This window comes from Hyperolius riggenbachi, chromosome 12 (genome assembly GCF_040937935.1).
Source record: "Hyperolius riggenbachi isolate aHypRig1 chromosome 12, aHypRig1.pri, whole genome shotgun sequence".
NCBI classification, from domain to species: Eukaryota; Metazoa; Chordata; class Amphibia; order Anura; family Hyperoliidae; genus Hyperolius; species Hyperolius riggenbachi.
This window is the reverse complement of record NC_090657.1, coordinates 206,664,646-206,684,550: the sequence shown is the minus strand read 5'-3', so window position 1 is coordinate 206,684,550 and position 19,905 is coordinate 206,664,646. Positions and strand designations below refer to the sequence as shown.

Genomic DNA, 19,905 nt, shown 5'->3' with positions numbered 1-19,905 from the left:
TCTTTTTAATCCTCACAGCTACAGGCAGCTGTCAACACAAGAGCATCTGTTTTTTTGTAAATTACACTCAGCCTGGAGCTTAGTATGAAACTGGACTAAAAGTTCATTGAGAAAGAGACGGAATTTTGTCCCGGATTTGCGGCGACACTGAGAACCTCGGTTCTGTTTCAGATCGCCATTCTAAATTAAGAATCCGGGGAGCTTGGATGCGAACACATAGCAGGAGACACGTTATACAAAAAATGGATTGTCCATATGGTTGGTCTTCGTGTATTGCTCGTATCTGGTATCATACGGCAGTCAACAGAAGTAAAATGACAGCATCAACACATTTACAGCTGAGAGCCCGTAATATTAATCTCCAAATATAGAGAGCAATAATGCTGCCTGAGCAGATCACACTGTATAAAAGTATTAGCATCACTCTAGCCACTTATCCTTCAGTGGCTCTGCATCTAGAGGTAAGCCTGTCCCCAGGGTCCATGTGTTACTCAGTGATAGAGTACATCAAGTGCATGGTGTTTCCAATGTAAACTATTACTATTTATTAGGCAAAGGAGTTTCCTTTTCTTATAATTATCAGTTCGTAATTATTCAAATTCTTCCAACAAAACTAGCCCTGTAAGTAGACAACCCCTTTGCTTAGTATGAAAAAATGTATACAGAAGGGGTACTTACCATCCTTGAAGGGAAGCTCACACATTTTCTGGAGGAGGTACTTTACTGGGGTAGTGCAATAACTGCATGGAGTCCAGAGGGGGGGTGAGGTGCAGGGCAATGTTTGCTTATTCAGATATCTGCTGGTACCCAATTACAGCCATTTATCTTTCCATTGTCTAAAATTATTATTATTTAGTATTTATGTAGCGCAACATATTCCGCAGCACTGTACAGAGTATATTGTCTTGTCACTTAACTGTCCCTCAGAGGAGCTCACAATCTAAACCCTACCATAGTCATATGTCTATGTTTGTATCGTGTATGTGTCATAGTATAAGGCCAATTTTGCGGGAAGACTATTAACTTATCTGTATGTTTTTGGGATGTGCGAGGAAACCAGAGTACTCAGAGGAAACCCGCTCAGACACGGGGAGAACATACAAACTCCTTGCAGATAGTGCCCTGGCTGGGATACGAACCAGGGACCCAGTGCTGCAAGGCGAGAGTGCGAACTGCTTAGCCATGGACTCATACTACAGTATAACTCCTAGAGCTTAGTGGCTCTAAATGAGCTAGCTGATTTTAAGACCAAATGCACAAATACATGTATAACTTGTAATATATATGTATATATAAGTGATTCTTGATACAATACTTTTAGTCAACGTAAAATAATAAAATCCGGGAAAGGCTACATAAAACAGGCTAAGATTAATGTTGACACATAGAGGATAAATATAAAATATAAATAAGACAAATATCTAATGTAATAAGTTTTTAAACACCAAAAATAATAATATTTTAATTTTTCAAACGTTCTTAAAGTATATATTTTATATTTATATAAAATATATATATTTATTTTTTCCAAAATTGGCTGAAACTACTGAAACTAAAGTTAGACTTAGTTGATAGCCAGAGGCGCTTAACTTGAATCCATGTGCAGATCGCGTGATACTCCTCCCTGTATTGCCTGATGAAGCGGGATTGAGCCTGCGAAACGCGTTGCAATTTTTTTGGACTTTCTAATAAATGTGTTTGACTGTCTGAATCGCAGTCATTGTCGTGTCTGCTTGAGGGAGGTAAGACCACTTCTTCCTCTTTCATTTTTGCCAATTAAGTTGGTTTTTAAGCTCATTTAATCTAATTTTATACTTTTGGCGCCTCTGTTCCTTATATACAACTTCGAGTCCACCCTGGGTGGAGGGTTGCTACCCTTTTTTCCTGTCGACTTCTTAATCCTGAGTGGGGTCAGGATAATCTCCCCACCTGCCTTTACAGTGGTTGCCTGCTGGTGACCCTGACTTGTGAGTATCTAGCAATACAAATTTATTGCCACCTTATCCAGTACATATTACACTATTGGGGCTCTTGGTGTTCCTTGTTTTTAAAGTTAAAAGTTTTAAAGTTAAACTTAGTTGATAGCCTAAAATCTGCACTCTGTGTAGTCCTCCCGGCCTAGAAGCTTTCCGCTCTGCTGCAGAAATCGATGCACCAAGTAGGAGCATGTAGGACGCTGGCACTAATCCATTGACTGGCAGCAAACCTGAACATCTCTATATTACAGTGTCTGTAAGGAACTATATGGAATAACTGCAGTGGAGAAGTGTCACTTCCAAGAAGTGCATTGCCATTCAAATTCTCTTCATTATAAACATTTGAAGGATAACATTTCCACCTCTGCTAATATTCTAAAACAAGTGATTTTACTCATTCTTTCACTTTAGAGCAGTGTTCCCCAGCCTGTCCTTGGGCCTTGAGGCTAGGATAGGTGGGCCTTGAGGATAGGGTTGGGGAACTGTGCTTTAGAGGACATCAGAACTTTTTACCAAACTGTTCCTTGGAGATGCAAAAAGGATATTGCTCACTGTGGACAGTTAGGTATAAACTGATTCAACTACATACTCAACTTTCTCCAATTATTTTTAGTTTTCAAAGTTACCGTTAAACATATTAGCAGTTATGTTACTGACAAAGTAATAATATCATAAAAGTAATCTAATGCCACCAAGATGGTGCTCAATGCTATGATTCTAGCTAAAAGCTAGTGAGTGTCCGGCACAATCTGCCACAGTCCTCTATAAAGGCAGGGGATCCATATATCATAAGTTAATTAAAATCTGGGTTCTTATTATATACAACATTGTTGACAGTGTAACTGTAGTCAATAATGTATATTGATTGCGTTGAATTATTTTTATTTAGGAATTCTGTCCCCTAATGAATTTATGAATATATAAGGTCTTGAAAGCATTTTAAATTATTTAAATAAACATGATTTGGTTAAAATTATTCCAATAAAAATCACCCTAGACTATTTTAAGTTACATACACGTCAACAAAGTTGGCATATATGTGATGCATAAGACAGTTCTGTTTTTATGTTGCTGTTAATATTTTGATATTTGGTTTTTATCTACAGCTTAAGTCCTTTGAAACTTACTTATTTCATCTTAGAAGGACACAAGAAGGTCTGTATAGCCCCATAAGTTTTAATTAAAAACTTATATCTGCATTCATACGACTTATTATTACTAATTATTTGACATTTCTTTGGTTGGCCCGTGCAATTTAATTGCATAAATTTAATTGAAAGAGGGTTTGTTTTTTTTTGTGGCTAAAATAAACTTTAATGCATTTCCTGATACCGTAACTGATATATCTAACAATACAAATGTTAGCATTTACATTTTTTTTTCATTTTATATCATAAAACCTTGGACTATATTAGTAGGGCATTAACTGAAATGCTAAAATGGAGTCATATGAATGTACCAAATTTTAATGATTGTGTCTTAGTTGTCATTCTCAATATTAAAATGTGTCTTCTGTCCATGAAGAACAACACCAGCCATGGGTGACGGTGAGATGGCTGCGTTTGGGGAGGCTGCCCAGTACCTCCGAAAGTCAGAAAAGGAGAGGATAGAGGCTCAGAATCGACCCTTTGACGCAAAGACAAATGTCTTTGTGATTGACCCGAAGGTGATGTACGTAAAGGGCCTTGTCACCGGCAGAGATGGTGGAAAAGTTACCGTAAAGAAAGAAGATAACACCGTAAGTGAAGGGGAAAAAAAACCTTAAATAGACACGTTGTTAGATATATGTTCAAAAAAGAAAAACCACTGGGTAACTCAATATTATCTCAAACTTTTCTGTAGACTGTAACAGTGAAGGAAGATGAAATTTTCCCCATGAACCCTCCAAAGTACGACAAAATTGAAGACATGGCCATGATGACCCACTTGAATGAACCATCTGTCTTGTATAACCTCAAAGAGCGTTATGCAGCCTGGATGATCTACGTAAGTCTCCTAATTAGGGCAGCCTTTCTTATATTAAACTTTGGTTCTAGCTTATTGTTATTCACAATATTTATTATGCTCTCTATAGACCTACTCAGGCCTCTTCTGCGCCACAGTCAACCCCTACAAGTGGCTGCCTGTGTACAACCCTGAGGTGGTGGCTGCCTACAGAGGCAAGAAGCGTCAGGAAGCCCCACCCCACATCTTCTCCATCTCTGATAACGCCTATCAGGCCATGTTGACTGGTGAGTTTTTGGAAAACTAACGGTAATGAGGCACCACAAGAAAATGAACTAACTAAAGCTTTTTCTGTCAGCTAAAACACGTCAACTAGAATGTAAAAGATTTTGTTTTATCCTTTAAATCTTTGTAATAATAAAATATTATTTATATAGATATTTACTTTAAACTACAAGGACTCTTAGCCAAATGGATATGCCTCTTTTTCCCTCCCCCACTGTGTAATTCAAATAGAGTATAGTTAAGAAAAAAATGCACAATAGCCAAAACATTCTGCCCCTCTTTTTAATTTTGTATGCTTTTTTACTGTCACCAAATCTCCTATTTTCTATTTTTTTTAAGTTATACCCTAATTAAGGCTTAATGCTTTCCCAACTGTTAAGGCAGGTTCAACACTCAACGAGTTGTTTTTATGTCCCAGCAGTTACTGTCTATTATTGACTGCTGCTGTGTAATGTTCTTTAAGCCAATTTTTTGAATCCATCACTGGGTCTTTTTACCTAACTATATTACATTTAATGTATTTAGGGCAAAGGCACTTACACAGCTGAAATGTAGAGCGTAGTCTTACTTTTCTAGATCTGGCTGATTTCAGCGTTACAACAAAGTTTAATAGACGTTTATCGCTCTCTGTCCTTTTCTAACAGATCGTGAAAACCAGTCCGTCCTGATTACGTAAGTATGAAAAAAATATTTTTTTAATACATCATTTTAGGAAAAGGTTACCAAATATAGCACAATATGAAACTGGAATAACTGATCCTCTTCTTGTCTTGTCCCAAAACATACAACATTCTTCTTTTTTTGCCCTCAGTGGAGAATCTGGTGCCGGGAAAACTGTAAACACGAAACGTGTCATCCAATATTTTGCAACAATTGCAGCTATTGGTGATACAAAGAAGAAGGAGGAGCAACCTGGAAAAATACAGGTTTGTGCATTATATGTTTACCTTTGAAGTGCAGGTGAGTGCGGGAAGAGAATTTCCTGTCATCCTAGGAATGGGGATTTAAACATCAGGAACTGGTAGGGATGGGTGGAGATTGTATCCCGCTGCACCTGCCTGTACTTTCAAGCAACAAAAAGTCATTAAGCAGGACACACCACAAAAATATGACTTTTTTTTTCTACACCTATTAGGGGAATCTGGAGGATCAAATCATCCAGGCCAACCCACTGCTGGAGGCCTTCGGCAATGCCAAGACCGTGAGAAATGACAACTCATCCCGCTTTGTAAGTTGGCCCTAATGCAATTTTATGTTTTGTACAAGAATAAAATCTTATAGATTCGTTTTCACACAAATTAGTCTTATCTCAAATCACTAATACACTCTGACTCTAAGGCATCTGTAATAATTACTTACTGCTGGATGCAAACATTAAAAATAATTGGATGTATTACTTCCACTTAACAGTGCAGTGCTGCCATTACTGCAAAGAAGCATGATTCAGCTTGCCTAGAAAAACATAGACACTTGCAGGCTTAACGTAAATAGCAATATTAATAAAATTGCATTGTCATTGCATCTATGATATATCCAGTATAATTTGTTTTAAAGTGAACCCGAGATGAAAATAAACAAATTAGATAAACAATTGGATTTGTCCTCCTACTCCTAAAAATGACTTTTAGATATCTCAAGGTTTTATTTGATATATAAACATTTACATTCAAATGTAATGTTTTATAGTCTCTGCTCAATCGCAGTGTCTCTTTCCCTTGCAGTCAGATTCCCAGTTATCTGCTTAGGAAAGTGTTTTTATAGCTTTAATTTGTTATCGGTGAGCCCAACTGGAGAAATACTTCAGTTCCATAGCTGAGTATTAACTTTTTCTTGCAGGGAAAAGAGAAAAAGGAACATAAGTGTCTGTATGCTTGCCATTGTATATACACGTCTATCTTATCATGTCACATGTCATCTCGGGTACACTTTAAACAAATGTGGAGTTACACTTTAAGCATAGACATGTATGTTGTTGCCAAATTTCTAAAAGTTGGTTGACCCAAATCCTTTTTGTCCATGAAAAGGGTAAATTCATCAGAATCCACTTCGGGACCACAGGAAAACTGTCTTCCGCTGATATTGAAACATGTAAGTTTCAAAGGCAAGGTCATTTATTTATAAAACAGATGTGTATGGAGGCTGCCATATTCATTCATTGGAAAAAATACCAGTTCCTTGGCTGTCATGCCGATCCTTTGGCTTAAATAGTCATGTGGAGTCAAAGCAGCTGATATATGCTCGTGTTCTGGGTCAGTAGTCCAGAGAGGATTTATGGCAAAGAGTCATTCTGGTCAAGTAGGCAAGTATATTTGTGTAAAATATAAAATTGGCAATGCTTCCTTCCATATTCCTCTCAGTTAGGAACAAATTGTAAATGAGCTCCCAACCAGAACACCCCTGGGCTCTTTCTTGTATTACATCAGAGACTGTGGATAGTAGAAGACATAGGACGTGAAAATGTTTCATGTGCTAGTATATAACCTTATTAGGAAAATATGAAATGATGCACGGCTAGTGGAAACAGGCCCTTAGTCATGAACAGTCTTCTATAGTGGGATCTGACAGCCATTTTCTAGATTACACTGCATTTTTGGATGCTTTCAGACTGTCTGTTGTCCAGAGTTTTTGGGTTATGGGGTACATCTGAGAGTTATAGTCAAAATGGTTTTATCAGTTGATACACATTGCCTACAGCTTTTCTAACACAAGTCATGGACAGCAGAATTACTGCTGCAAGTTTGACAAAGTTATACCTGTGCTATAAGCAAGTCAGAATGCAGAAACCACTTTAAAATGTATAAACTGTAGATACTGCATAAAGCTATTGTTATACTTTATGGAACTTTTCAATTGTCAATTGTTCCAGATCTTCTGGAAAAGTCCAGAGTAACATTCCAGCTGTCTGCAGAAAGGAGCTACCATATCTTCTACCAAATCATGTCCAACAAGAGGCCAGAGCTGATTGGTAAGTCACAAAACAGAAGAATTGTATGTGTTCCATTACACACCCCAAGGGGTTGTGTGATTCAAAACAGGGTATCTTGTCATCAAAAATAAAATTCCCCATTTTTTACAGATCAACTGCTGATTACAACCAACCCCTACGACTTCCCCTTTGTCAGCCAAGGTGAGCTCACTGTGGCAAGCATTGACGATCAAGAGGAGTTGATGGCTACTGATGTAAGTTTAAAGTCTAATGAGAAACAGACCATGGAAATATACTTCTGATACAAGAAGTGTAACTGTGGATTTTATTTTGTTTAATATCTCTTTCACTAAAGAGTGCCATTGATATCCTGGGCTTCAATTCAGATGAGAAGATGGGTATCTATAAACTCACTGGTGCTGTTATGCACTATGGTAATATGAAGTTCAAGCAGAAGCAAAGAGAGGAACAGGCCGAACCTGATGGCACAGAAGGTGAGCATAAAGATCTCTATCCCAACATCCTATACTAACCTGTTGTACGTATCTCCATCGCAGCTTACTCTTTCGATTTATTTTCTGACAAACTATGAAGACTCAACAGAACTTGGTAGTTTACCATTTACTGCATCTGTATTCTGTCAAGTCCTTCTCCATAGGACCTGGTCATTCCATGCATCTTAAATAACTTTAAAATATTAACATAGTTACATAGTTAAATTGGTTGAAAAAAGACGTCATCCATCCATCAAGTTCAACCAGAAAGAAAAGGGGAAAAAAAACACTGCCCTGAATCCGCACCTATCTCAATCGATCTAAGGGAAGGCAAAAACCTTACAAGGCCTGGGCTAATTAGCCTTTAAAGGGAAAAAATCCTTCCTGACTCCAGATGGCAGTCAGCTAAATCCCTGGATCAACACTGCTGGGAATTAGCTAGTAATTATAGCCGTGGATAGCCTTTAATGCCAGGAAAGCATCCAAGCCCTCTTTAAATGCAGATGTAGAGTTTGCCATAACTACTTCCTGAGGTAAGATATTCCAGATTTTAAACACTCTTACTCTGAAGGACCTCTTTCTAAATAGATGGCAAAAACTTTTTTCTCCAGACACAGATGTCCCCTTGTCTATGGCACAAACCTACGGATAAAAAGCTTATCTGCCAAGCTTTTGTATTGCCCTCTGATGTAGTTAAACATGTTAATCAGGTAACCTCCCAGTCACCCTTTTTCCAGGCTGAATAAACCCAGTTTGTCCAACCTTTCTTGGTAAGTGAGATCTTCCACCCCTCTGATTAATTTAGTTGCTCATCTTTGTACGCATTCTAGATGTTAATGTCCTTCCTACAGTGTGGCGCCCAAAACTGTATCATATACTCCAGATGTGACCTCTCAAAAAAATCAAACATACTTCATATACTTCAGCTCTAGATGGCCATGGAATTTACAGTATGTTTTACTTACTTAGTTTATTCAGTAATGCAAAGTGAAATGTGTGAGGGGGAATAATTAACTTTTGTTTGATCTGAATTCACCATACTGAAATTTGATGACTTGTAAAGATTTATTAAAAATTTCCCATGTTCATTATTATTTTCGTTGCTGTATTTATGAACTCTGAATATCTTTATCTCCATGAGTTGTATGTCTCTATTAAATTGTAACTTCTGTTGTTTTACAGTGGCTGACAAGATTTCCTATTTGATGGGCCTGAACTCAGCTGATCTGCTGAAGGCTTTGTGCTACCCAAGGGTTAAAGTCGGCAATGAATTTGTGACCAAAGGTCAAACAGTCCAGCAGGTATTTATGTTTGTAGTATGTCTGGTTGGTGTTTCTTAAAAATACCATAGCACAAATTAGGGCGTAATACTGCATTACATTTCATTTGTCATCATTATCTTAAAGGTGAACAACTCTGTGGGTGCCTTGGCCAAGTCTGTGTATGAGAAGATGTTCTTGTGGATGGTCATCCGTATTAACCAGCAGCTGGACACCAAGCAGCCAAGACAGCACTACATTGGCGTCTTGGATATTGCTGGATTTGAGATCTTTGATGTAAGTAACAAATTCCCAAGAGTACATAAACATATAAATTGCTTGTATTTGTTCTGGCTGTGCAGCAATAATGGAATCATTTATCTTCTTCAAACCAGTTCAACAGTTTGGAGCAGCTGTGTATTAACTTCACTAATGAGAAACTGCAACAGTTCTTCAATCACCACATGTTCGTGCTGGAACAAGAGGAGTACAAGAAGGAAGGAATTGACTGGGAGTTCATTGACTTTGGCATGGACTTGGCTGCCTGCATTGAGTTGATTGAGAAGGTAAGTTTCAGAATACAATAAATTAACTTAACCCATTCGCGTTCCGTCGTTTTCACTTGAGCAATGTTAACCTCCCATTGATTAGCCTATAACTTTATCACTATTTATCACAATAAACTGATCTATATCTTGTTTTTTCCGCCACCAATTAGGCTTTCTTTGGGGGGTACATTTTGCTAAGAGCCACTTTACTGTAAATGCATTTTAACAGGAAGAATAAGAAAAAAACGGAAAAAAATCATTATTTCTCAGTTTTCAGCCATTATAGTTTTAAAATAATACATGCCTCCATAATTAAAACTCACGTATTGTATTTGCCCATATGTCCCGGTTATTACACCGTTAAAATTATGTCCCTATCACAATGTATGGCGACAATATTTTATTTGGAAATAAAGGTGCATTTTTTCCGTTTTGCATCTATCACTATTTACAAGTTTAAAATAAAAAAATATAGAAATATTTCATCTTTACATTGATATTTAAAAAGTTTAGACCCTTAGGTAAATGTTTACATGTTTTTTTTTATTGTAATGTTTTTTGTTTTTTTATATTAAACATTTTATTTGGGTAGTTTTGGGAGGGTGGGATGTAAAAAGAGATTTATAATGTAAATGTGTGTTTGAATTTTATTTTTTTTACTTTTAGTTGTAGTTTTACTTTTTGGCCACAAGATGGCGGCCATGAGTTTGTTTACATGACGTCACTCTAAGCGTAACATACGCTTAGAGAGACGCATGGGGGAGGCAACAGCCAGAAAAAGCGCAGCTTCTGAGAGAAGCGGTTGCTTTTTCAGCGGGGAAGAGGAATCAGTGATCGGGCAGCATAGCCCGAGGAATCAGTGATCGGGCAGCATAGCCCGATTCACTGATTGCCTGGCTAACGAACCGCGGGCCTAGAGCGCGCGGTAGCGCGCATGGTTCCTGGATGTAGTTTCTACGTCCAGGAACTAAAATAGGTTAATAGATAACTATATTGTGTATGTGTACCATTTTCTTAAGAAATTCTGTTTTGTACTTAGCCCATGGGCATCTTCTCCATCCTTGAAGAGGAGTGCATGTTCCCAAAGGCTACAGATACATCCTTTACCAACAAGCTGTATGACCAGCATCTGGGCAAGTCCAACAACTTCCAGAAACCTAAACCTGGCAAAGGTAAAGCTGAGGCCCACTTCTCCCTGGTCCACTATGCAGGAACTGTGGATTACAACATCTCAGGCTGGCTGGACAAGAATAAGGACCCACTGAATGAGACCGTCATTGGGCTCTACCAGAAGTCTTCTGTGAAGCTTTTGTCCTTCCTCTATTCAAGCTATGCTGCTACAGATGCAGGTATTTTTTCATTGTTCCACCACCATTAATAGGCTGCACCTTTACTACTACTTTTTTTTTTAATTAACTTACTGATTGCTTTTCTTTATCAGATGCTGGTGGCAAGAAAGGTGGCAAAAAGAAGGGTTCATCCTTCCAGACTGTGTCTGCTCTTTTCAGGGTAAATATAGTTTTTTTTGTTGTTGTTTTTATCTATGAAAATGAATGCCAACAGTTTAGTGTATGAGTGTTCAATTAGTGTATTAGTGTATAATATAGAGTAATCACTTATAACTGTCATACTATAGGAAAATCTGAACAAGTTGATGACCAACTTGAGGAGCACCCATCCTCACTTTGTACGTTGCTTGATCCCCAATGAAACCAAGACCCCAGGTAAGCTAAACAAATTGCTTCTGTGAGATGTGTAACAATTATCCTGCCAAAACTATGGTAAACATGCTGATTGTTATCTTTAGGTATTATGGATCATCACCTGGTTATGCACCAACTTAGATGTAACGGTGTGCTAGAAGGCATTAGGATTTGCAGAAAAGGTTTTCCCAGCAGAATCCTCTATGGTGACTTCAAACAACGGTAGGGAATTTTTCCAGCATACTGTGCAAATGTAGTGTTAACCAAAAATGGCATTGAAATGCTAAAACAGTAAAGACAACAAAAAATAATACAGCCCTCTATATTTTATTTAATTTATTAAAGTACTATTGTTTCAAATATAGTTACAAGGTCCTGAATGCAAGTGCTATCCCAGAAGGTCAGTTTATTGACAGCAAGAAGGCTTCTGAGAAGCTTCTTGGATCCATAGATGTTGACCACACACAATACAAGTTTGGACACACCAAGGTACTTTTGGCGATTTCTTCAGGTTTAGGTCAACATATTATTCAAGATGAAAAAAAAAACTATATTTCTGTTTGGTGCTGCTTAATTTATAGGTGTTCTTCAAAGCTGGTCTCCTGGGTGTTCTTGAGGAGATGCGAGATGAGAAGTTAGCCCAACTAATTACTCGTACTCAGGCCATTTGCAGAGGATACCTCATGAGAGTTGAGTTCACGAGGATGATGGAAAGAAGGTAGTTACAATTGTAATAATTTCTCATTTTATGAACAAAGAATGATTTGCTCTAAGTGACTAATTATTTCATTTATTTACAGAGAGTCCATCTTCAGCCTCCAATACAACATCAGAGCATTCATGAATGTGAAGACCTGGCCATGGATGAAACTGTACTTCAAGATCAAGCCTCTTTTGAAGAGTGCTGAATCTGAGAAAGAGATGGCGAGCATGAAGGATGAGTTTGAAAAGACAAAAGAGGCTCTAGTTAAAGCAGAAGCAAAGAAAAAGGAGCTTGAGGAGAAGATGGTAGCCATACTTCAAGAAAAGAATGACTTGTTGCTCCAAGTTGCTTCTGTAAGTTATTTGCCATTTATACTCACCATAGAAAGCTAACACTTGCATAAAAAAAATATATATGAGAATAATTAATAATAAAATCTACTTCACAGGAATCAGAAAGCTTGTCAGATGCAGAAGAAAGATGTGAGGGTCTCATCAAAGCCAAGATTCAGCTGGAAGCCAAAGTCAAGGAGATTAATGAGAGGCTGGAGGATGAAGAAGAGTCTAATGCAGAACTTACTGCCAAGAAGAGGAAACTGGAAGATGAGTGCTCTGAGCTGAAGAAGGATATTGATGATCTTGAGCTGACGCTGGCCAAAGTAGAGAAGGAGAAACATGCCACAGAAAACAAAGTAATTAAAATGTCTCCACATTTTTTATAATAGACAATTACAAGAGTGCGTAGTTCTAAAATATCCTCACATTTTTAACTGTAGGTGAAGAACCTCACTGAAGAGATGGCAGTTCTTGATGAAAGCATTGCCAAACTTACTAAAGAAAAGAAAGCTCTTCAAGAAGCTCACCAACAAACTCTGGATGATCTCCAAGCAGAGGAAGACAAAGTCAACACTCTGACTAAGGCCAAGACAAAGCTGGAACAGCAAGTGGATGATGTATGTGAAAGCTCAAAAATAAATATTAAAATTTGTCTGCTAGAAGGTTTAAATATCACTTATATGATTGAGTTTATTCTTCTAGCTGGAGGGATCTCTTGAGCAAGAGAAGAAGCTGCGCATGGAAATGGAGAGAGCTAAGAGAAAGCTGGAGGGTGATCTGAAATTGGCTCAGGAATCCACTATGGACTTAGAAAATGACAGGCAGCAGCTGGATGAAAAAGTTAAAAAGTAGGTTTTTCTAATCTGAACGTTATACCTGTTTTATTGATAGTTTATATTCGGTACCTTTTTGGGTTATACAGTGCTGATATGTGCTTGATCTCATAACCTGAATTTTCAAATAATTATTCACCTTATCCTAACAGGAAGGAGTTTGAGATCAGCCAACTTCAAAGTAAGATTGAAGATGAGCAAGCCCTTGGTGCTCAGCTACAGAAGAAAATTAAAGAGCTTCAGGTAACCTAGATCAATAAACATGGTGCACATTATTTTTACTTCACTGTATAATGTCTATGAATTGCAAGAAAATAATTACTTCTATGTATTTTAGGCTCGCATTGAGGAACTTGAAGAAGAAATTGAGGCAGAGCGTGCTGCTCGAGCTAAGGCTGAGAAGCAGCGTGCAGACCTATCCAGAGAGCTTGAAGAAATTAGTGAACGTCTGGAAGAAGCTGGTGGTGCAACCTCTGCTCAGATTGAAATGAACAAGAAGCGTGAGGCTGAATTCCAGAAGATGAGGCGTGACCTGGAGGAGGCCACCTTGCAGCATGAAGCCACTGCATCAGCTCTAAGAAAGAAGCATGCCGACAGTGTGGCTGAACTCGGTGAACAAATTGATAACCTTCAGAGGGTCAAACAAAAATTGGAGAAAGAGAAAAGTGAGCTCAAGATGGAGATTGATGACCTTGCTGGCAACATGGAATCTGTCGCTAAGGCTAAGGTAAATGATGATAAGGTCTAGAGCTCCTTCTGTGAACCCATACATTGAATAATAAAAATAATTACTTTAATTTACTCTGCAGGCAAACTTGGAAAAAATGTGTAGAACACTTGAGGACCAGTACAGTGAAGTTAAAACAAAGGAAGATGAGCATGTAAGAGTAATTAATGACCTGAACACCCAGAGAGCACGTCTTCAGACAGAAAATGGTAATGTCCACAGCCTAAAATAAACAAGGTTAGACATAAGTAAAAGAGACAAAAATATGATGGTTTTAATTTTAATCTTGTGAAACAGGTGAATATGGTCGGCAAGTGGAGGAAAAAGAATCTCTTGTTTCTCAGCTCACTAGAGGAAAACAAGCCTTCACACAACAACTTGAAGAGCTAAAGAGACAGCTTGAGGAGGAAACCAAGGTATCTTATCAAATGGTCAAATAGTTGTTTCTTAAGGTCTACTTAGATTGAATGTCACCAGTAGAGTTTAGGGCTCTATTCCTCTGGCAAAAGTCCTGAGTAAAAAGCTGTACAGATGGGTCTACATCCAAGTAACACATCATGTTGTTATGAAGGGAGGTGGAGCAATGATGTCGTACCGTACAACGTGGCTTCTGACAGGCGGGATAAGGAAAGGAACAATGCATTTGATCTAGCACCCTACTGTCTGTAAAAGGCATTACAACCCTATTTAATTCACAAATGGTTCCCTAGCGTTATGCAGTACTCAGTGGCAAAACCATTGAATCAAATCTAAAATATATTAAAATCCTTTATTAAGCTGATATCTCATTAAAATCACTTTTACAATACATGGCCAGGACCCTCTGTAACAAGCATTTGCCATTGTACTGATTTGCAGAACTTAGGGCTGCTGTCTTCTTGGACAACTGTTCATACTCTGTCACCCTGCAGTCCCCAGAGCATGATGGTGTCAAGCCATTCAGCAAATCCATTCACAGAGCAAATGTTAGTTCCTACATCTGGGCTGTTTTAAAACAAGATTTTTAGTCCACAAAAAGTAACACTCTTAAACACAGCTTTCTGAGCTATTAGATGCTGCCTCTGAAACGGAATTGTACTATTTCCACACCTCTTTTCTTTGACAAAAAAACCCCCACACTATTTCCCTAGTTATTTTTTTTTAATCACATAAGGTAAAAACATTTTGGTTAAAATAATTTAATGTCTACCCTTCAAGGCAAAGAATGCACTCGCCCATGCCCTTCAGTCTGCCCGCCATGACTGTGACCTATTGAGGGAGCAATATGAAGAGGAACAGGAGGCTAAGGGTGAACTTCAGCGCTCATTGTCCAAGGCCAATGGTGAAGTTTCTCAATGGAGGACAAAATATGAGACAGATGCCATTCAGCGCACAGAAGAACTGGAAGAAGCCAAGTAAGTTCATGTCAAGTCTCAAAATAAGTAGATTTTAGGATTTTCAAATGTTTCCCCTTAAAAGTACACAGTATTAAAGTTTGTATGAGTTCATTTGTGCAGATAAGTTCATGTTTTCGGTGTCTTTGTTTTCTGACTGAAATAACCAATGCACAAATATTATTTGTCTTATGAAAGGAAGAGACTGGCCCAGCGTCTTCAGGAGGCTGAAGAACAAATTGAAGCAGTTAACTCTAAGTGTGCCTCTCTAGAGAAGACCAAACAAAGACTACAAGGTGAAGTTGAGGACCTTATGGTAGATGTTGAGCGCTCCAACTCAGCATGTTCTGCTTTGGATAAGAAGCAACGAAACTTTGACAAGGTTTGCCGAAAAAAATATGAAACTGAAAGTTTTCTAAAAAAGTGCTGCAATTTGAATATGAATATATATATATATATATATAAATATACTTATTTTATAATATCCTTTAGGTCCTGAGTGAATGGAAGCAGAAATATGAGGAAGCTCAAGCTGAACTTGAAGCTGCTCAGAAAGAATCCAGAGGGCTGAGCACAGAGGTGTTCAAGATCAAGAACTCATATGAAGAAGCCCTTGATCAGCTCGAGACACTGAAGAGGGAAAACAAAAACCTCCAACGTAAGTTGCATTTTGCATGGGAATTAGGAAGAGTAATGTTACTTCTTAGAATGTTAAGCTGATTCTAATTTTGGTGGTGCAGTATATGGTACCTGTATGTTCTCAGATGCTACCATTTTACACAAATACTGTTCATTGCTGCTGTTCTTGAACTCAGCATCAGCAAAGTTCTCTACATTCTTGGATCTGAAGACCCAGTCATCACACAGCTTTAAAATTGGTCTGCCAATCACATCTCATCATCATCCTATGGTGTGCTTGATCGCTTTCCAGGAAAATGTTGGAGTATTAATATGTTTTGCATATGCGTGTTGCCATTTCTTTGTAGTCACTTAAATTCTTTCTGCATTGATCATCTTGTAACTATAATCACTTCTTGAGTACCCTCATACCTGTGTCTGCTCTTTACCATTGCTTTCTAATGATGGATCAATACTCCAATAATATACTCTATTCTTATTGTTTGTAGAGGAGATCTCAGACTTAACAGAACAAGTTGCAGAATCTGGAAAGTCCATCCATGAAATTGAGAAAAATAAAAAACTAATTGAGCAGGAAAAATCTGACCTTCAATCAGCACTAGAAGAAGCTGAGGTGAGTAAGCTGTAAGCTGTTATGCCATAACTCTGAGACATTATGACAATGTAGCTCACCATATTTAACAATATTTAACATACAGGGATCTTTAGAACATGAAGAGGCCAAGATCCTTCGTATCCAGCTTGAACTGAACCAAGTTAAGTCTGAAATTGACAGAAAGGTGGCTGAGAAGGATGAAGAGATTGAGCAGCTTAAGAGAAACAGCCAGAGGGCCCTGGAATCCATGCAAAGCACTTTGGATGCTGAGATTAGAAGCAGGAATGATGCACTGAGACTGAAGAAGAAAATGGAGGGAGACCTCAATGAGATGGAGATCCAATTAAGCCATGCTAACCGCCAAGCTTCTGAGGCCCAGAAACAACTCAGGAATGTTCAGGGACAACTCAAGGTAAAAAAAAAAGATACTTTAAACCTTGACTTCTCCATAGAGGGGTTCGAAATATGACCAATCACTCTATATTCCTTCACCATAGGATGCTCAACTGCATCTTGATGATGCTGTTAGAGCAGCTGATGACCTGAAAGAACAACTGGCTATTGTAGAGAGGAGAAACAACCTCATGCAAGTAGAAATTGAAGAGATGAGGTCTGCTTTGGAACAGACAGAGCGTGGCCGCAAAGTGGCTGAGCAAGAGCTACTTGACGTTACAGAGCGTGTTCAGCTTCTCCACTCACAGGTATGGATGAGGTGTCTTGCCTTACACTATTTGTGCAAAATTCCAAAACCATGTTTAGACATTTCTTTTTTTTTTTTTTTACGTCTATCTAACAGAACACTAGCCTGATCAACACAAGGAAGAAGATGGAGTCTGATATTTCTCAACTCCAATCTGAAGTAGAGGAAGCTGTCCAGGAAGCCAGAAATGCAGATGATAAAGCCAAGAAGGCAATCACTGATGTAAGCCTCATTCACAAATTTACATATAACGAGTTGTATGAGGGTCAGAAAAATCCAGAAATGTTTATATATTATTTAAATGTTGTCATTTACAGACCAATTTGTCAGATATATTTTCACAGACTGAGTTTTCTAAAATGTAGAAGGTCATTATTTGTTTGTACTGCTATGCTGATGGGATGTGATTCACTAGGCTGCTATGATGGCTGAAGAGCTGAAGAAGGAACAGGACACCAGTGCTCACCTTGAAAGGATGAAGAAGAACCTTGAACAGACTGTAAAGGACCTCCAGCATCGCCTGGATGAGGCTGAACAGCTGGCAATGAAAGGTGGCAAAAAGCAACTGCAGAAGTTGGAGGCCAGGGTAAATATCAGTTTGAAAGATAGGACATTTGAGACCTTGTTGCCTTACATTTTTTTTTGCAAAATACATTATGTTATGTTCTTTTTGCAGGTACGGGAACTGGAGAATGAGCTTGATGCTGAACAGAAGAGAGGTTCTGATGCCATCAAAGGTGTAAGGAAGTACGAGAGGAGAGTGAAGGAGCTAACATACCAGGTATATAATAGTAGTAAAAAAGTTTTATAATACAAGTTTATAGGTATATAATACAATGTGTTTCTTAGATAGACCATGTCTTTTCAGTATATCCTGCTCTTCATTAATTTCCCCATAATTTTACAGACTGAAGAAGACAAGAAAAATGTGTTCAGGCTTCAGGACCTGGTAGACAAACTGCAGCTGAAGGTCAAAGCCTACAAGAGACAAGCTGAGGAATCCGTAAGTGTACATTTGGTTGACGAAAATTATATTTCTACAGTTTGGTAAATTGCACATTTCCATATTGTGTTTTCTCATACACTTATTTCTTTCTTAGGAGGAACAAGCCAATACACATCTATCCCGATTCAGGAAGACTCAGCATGAGCTGGAGGAGGCTGAAGAGCGTGCCGACATTGCTGAATCCCAAGTCAACAAACTGAGGGCCAAGAGCCGTGACATTGGCAAGGTGAGCTGCGCCTCTCTTAAACTTCTCTGTTACATTAAGGGGTTAAAGCAGGTTTTCCTGGTTTCTAATAGTTATAGGGGTACCATTTTCCTCCCTCACCTTCCCTCTGCCCTTATTTATCCAGGGGAAGGTGTGAAGCTAATCAAGTGTGACTTTTCAGAATTGTATGGAGCACAGTGTACTATCTCTCCACCCAGATTACCCCCGCTGATAAAAGCTTTTGCTTGCTCATTGCTACTGCTAATGACAGCAGTCCTTATCTGTCTGCTATTCTCAGGCTACTCGGTTTGCTTTAAATAAAATTGGAGCTGGCGTTCTATGAACGTAAGCCAAATACATTTTCATTGCACAAAGCTTTGATGATTTGCTACTCTGATCAGTGGAATTCTAACTATAAAATAAAAATATTGAAGATGAACTGCTAAATAAAATGTAATTTTGTTTGTCTTTACTTATTTTTTTTTTCATTTCTTCTTACAGAAGGCTGAAGAATAAAGTGAAGGACCGAAAAGAAGATATTTACAAGAGTGGTCATAAAATATGAACCGTTTTTTGTAAATATGTCACCTGCTTTGTAGATAACTTAGGCTCTAGATGCAAATAAACTATCTGCAGTCAGTATCTGAATTTGTGGATTCATGTTTTTGTCTTTTAGAAAAATAAGGAGGTAGGATAAAGTTTGTATCATTGTTCTTTTTATATAGATAAAAAAAATGTTTCTTTCCCATACTTGAATTTGGGTCTATCACATCTGAACTGACCAGAAATGGGGTTCTGGGGCGATATTTGATTTGTCATAGATTTTGAATTGACAAAGTTTGGTGGCAAATATGCAACTCTGGTGGGAGAGTACAGGAACTTGGCATCTATGAGAGGAAGTATGGGCATTTCTGTTGAATAAATGAACTCATGAAGGGTTATAAGTAAACATAACATTAAATAGAAAAACAAAAACTTAAGTAACCTAAACCAACAAGGCATTTCTAAGTAAAATTATTATTTTTAATTTTCTTTAAAAAATCCTCCTCTACTCAGGGGCATCAAACTCAAATACAAAGTGGACCAAAATTGAACACTGGGACCAGATCTCGGGCCAACCTCAATGTCTACTGGCCACCTTCCTCCCTTATAAAGTTTCCTGGTTCCTAATGCCCACCACCATCCCCTATACATTTCCTTTCTGTCTAATGCCTCCTTCCTCACCTATACAGTTCTATGGTGTCTAGTTGTCCTCCTTCCATCCCTTGTACAGTTTCCTGGTGTCTAGTTGCTCTTCTATACAGTTCCCTGGTTTTTAGTGGCCCCCTCCATCCCCTATACAGTTCCCTGGTATCTAGTGGCCCTCTTTCTCCCCTATACAGTTCCCTGGTGTCTAGTTACCCTACTCCCTCTCCTATACAGTTCCCTGGTGTCTAGTGGCCCTACTGCCTCCCCTATACAGTTTCCTGGTGTCAAGTGGCCCTACTTTCTTCCCTATACAGTTTCCTGATGTCTAGTGACCTCCCCTCTCCCCCATATGGCTTCTCTGGTGATGTAGGGCTTCACCTTCAATACAGCTTCCCTGGTGGTCTATAGCAGGCAAAACATAATGAAAAGTAAGGAAACCACTTGTGGGCCAAATGTGATGGCTCTA

General features: G+C 38.4%; 1 protein-coding gene across 1 annotated transcript; it reads left to right on the top strand.

Moving 5' to 3' along the window:
- The first annotated feature begins 440 nt into the window (after positions 1 to 440).
- Positions 441 to 18,899, top strand: LOC137541715 (myosin-4). Its single transcript, XM_068263174.1, has 41 exons — positions 441 to 461; positions 3,083 to 3,131; positions 3,501 to 3,714; positions 3,819 to 3,962; positions 4,051 to 4,207; positions 4,850 to 4,877; positions 5,017 to 5,131; positions 5,341 to 5,433; positions 6,230 to 6,293; positions 7,072 to 7,170; positions 7,282 to 7,385; positions 7,487 to 7,625; positions 8,808 to 8,926; positions 9,032 to 9,181; positions 9,280 to 9,450; positions 10,472 to 10,781; positions 10,874 to 10,941; positions 11,069 to 11,156; positions 11,240 to 11,357; positions 11,501 to 11,624; positions 11,717 to 11,853; positions 11,936 to 12,191; positions 12,287 to 12,529; positions 12,614 to 12,790; positions 12,876 to 13,021; positions 13,159 to 13,249; positions 13,344 to 13,733; positions 13,816 to 13,942; positions 14,031 to 14,149; positions 14,931 to 15,127; positions 15,305 to 15,488; positions 15,599 to 15,764; positions 16,234 to 16,358; positions 16,444 to 16,752; positions 16,838 to 17,041; positions 17,137 to 17,262; positions 17,456 to 17,626; positions 17,717 to 17,821; positions 17,948 to 18,043; positions 18,141 to 18,272; positions 18,753 to 18,899. Exons 3-41 carry the CDS (start codon positions 3,514 to 3,516, stop codon positions 18,765 to 18,767), a joined length of 5,808 nt encoding a protein of 1,935 aa, XP_068119275.1. The 5' UTR covers positions 441 to 461; positions 3,083 to 3,131; positions 3,501 to 3,513; the 3' UTR covers positions 18,768 to 18,899.
- The last annotated feature ends 1,006 nt before the right edge of the window (positions 18,900 to 19,905 follow it).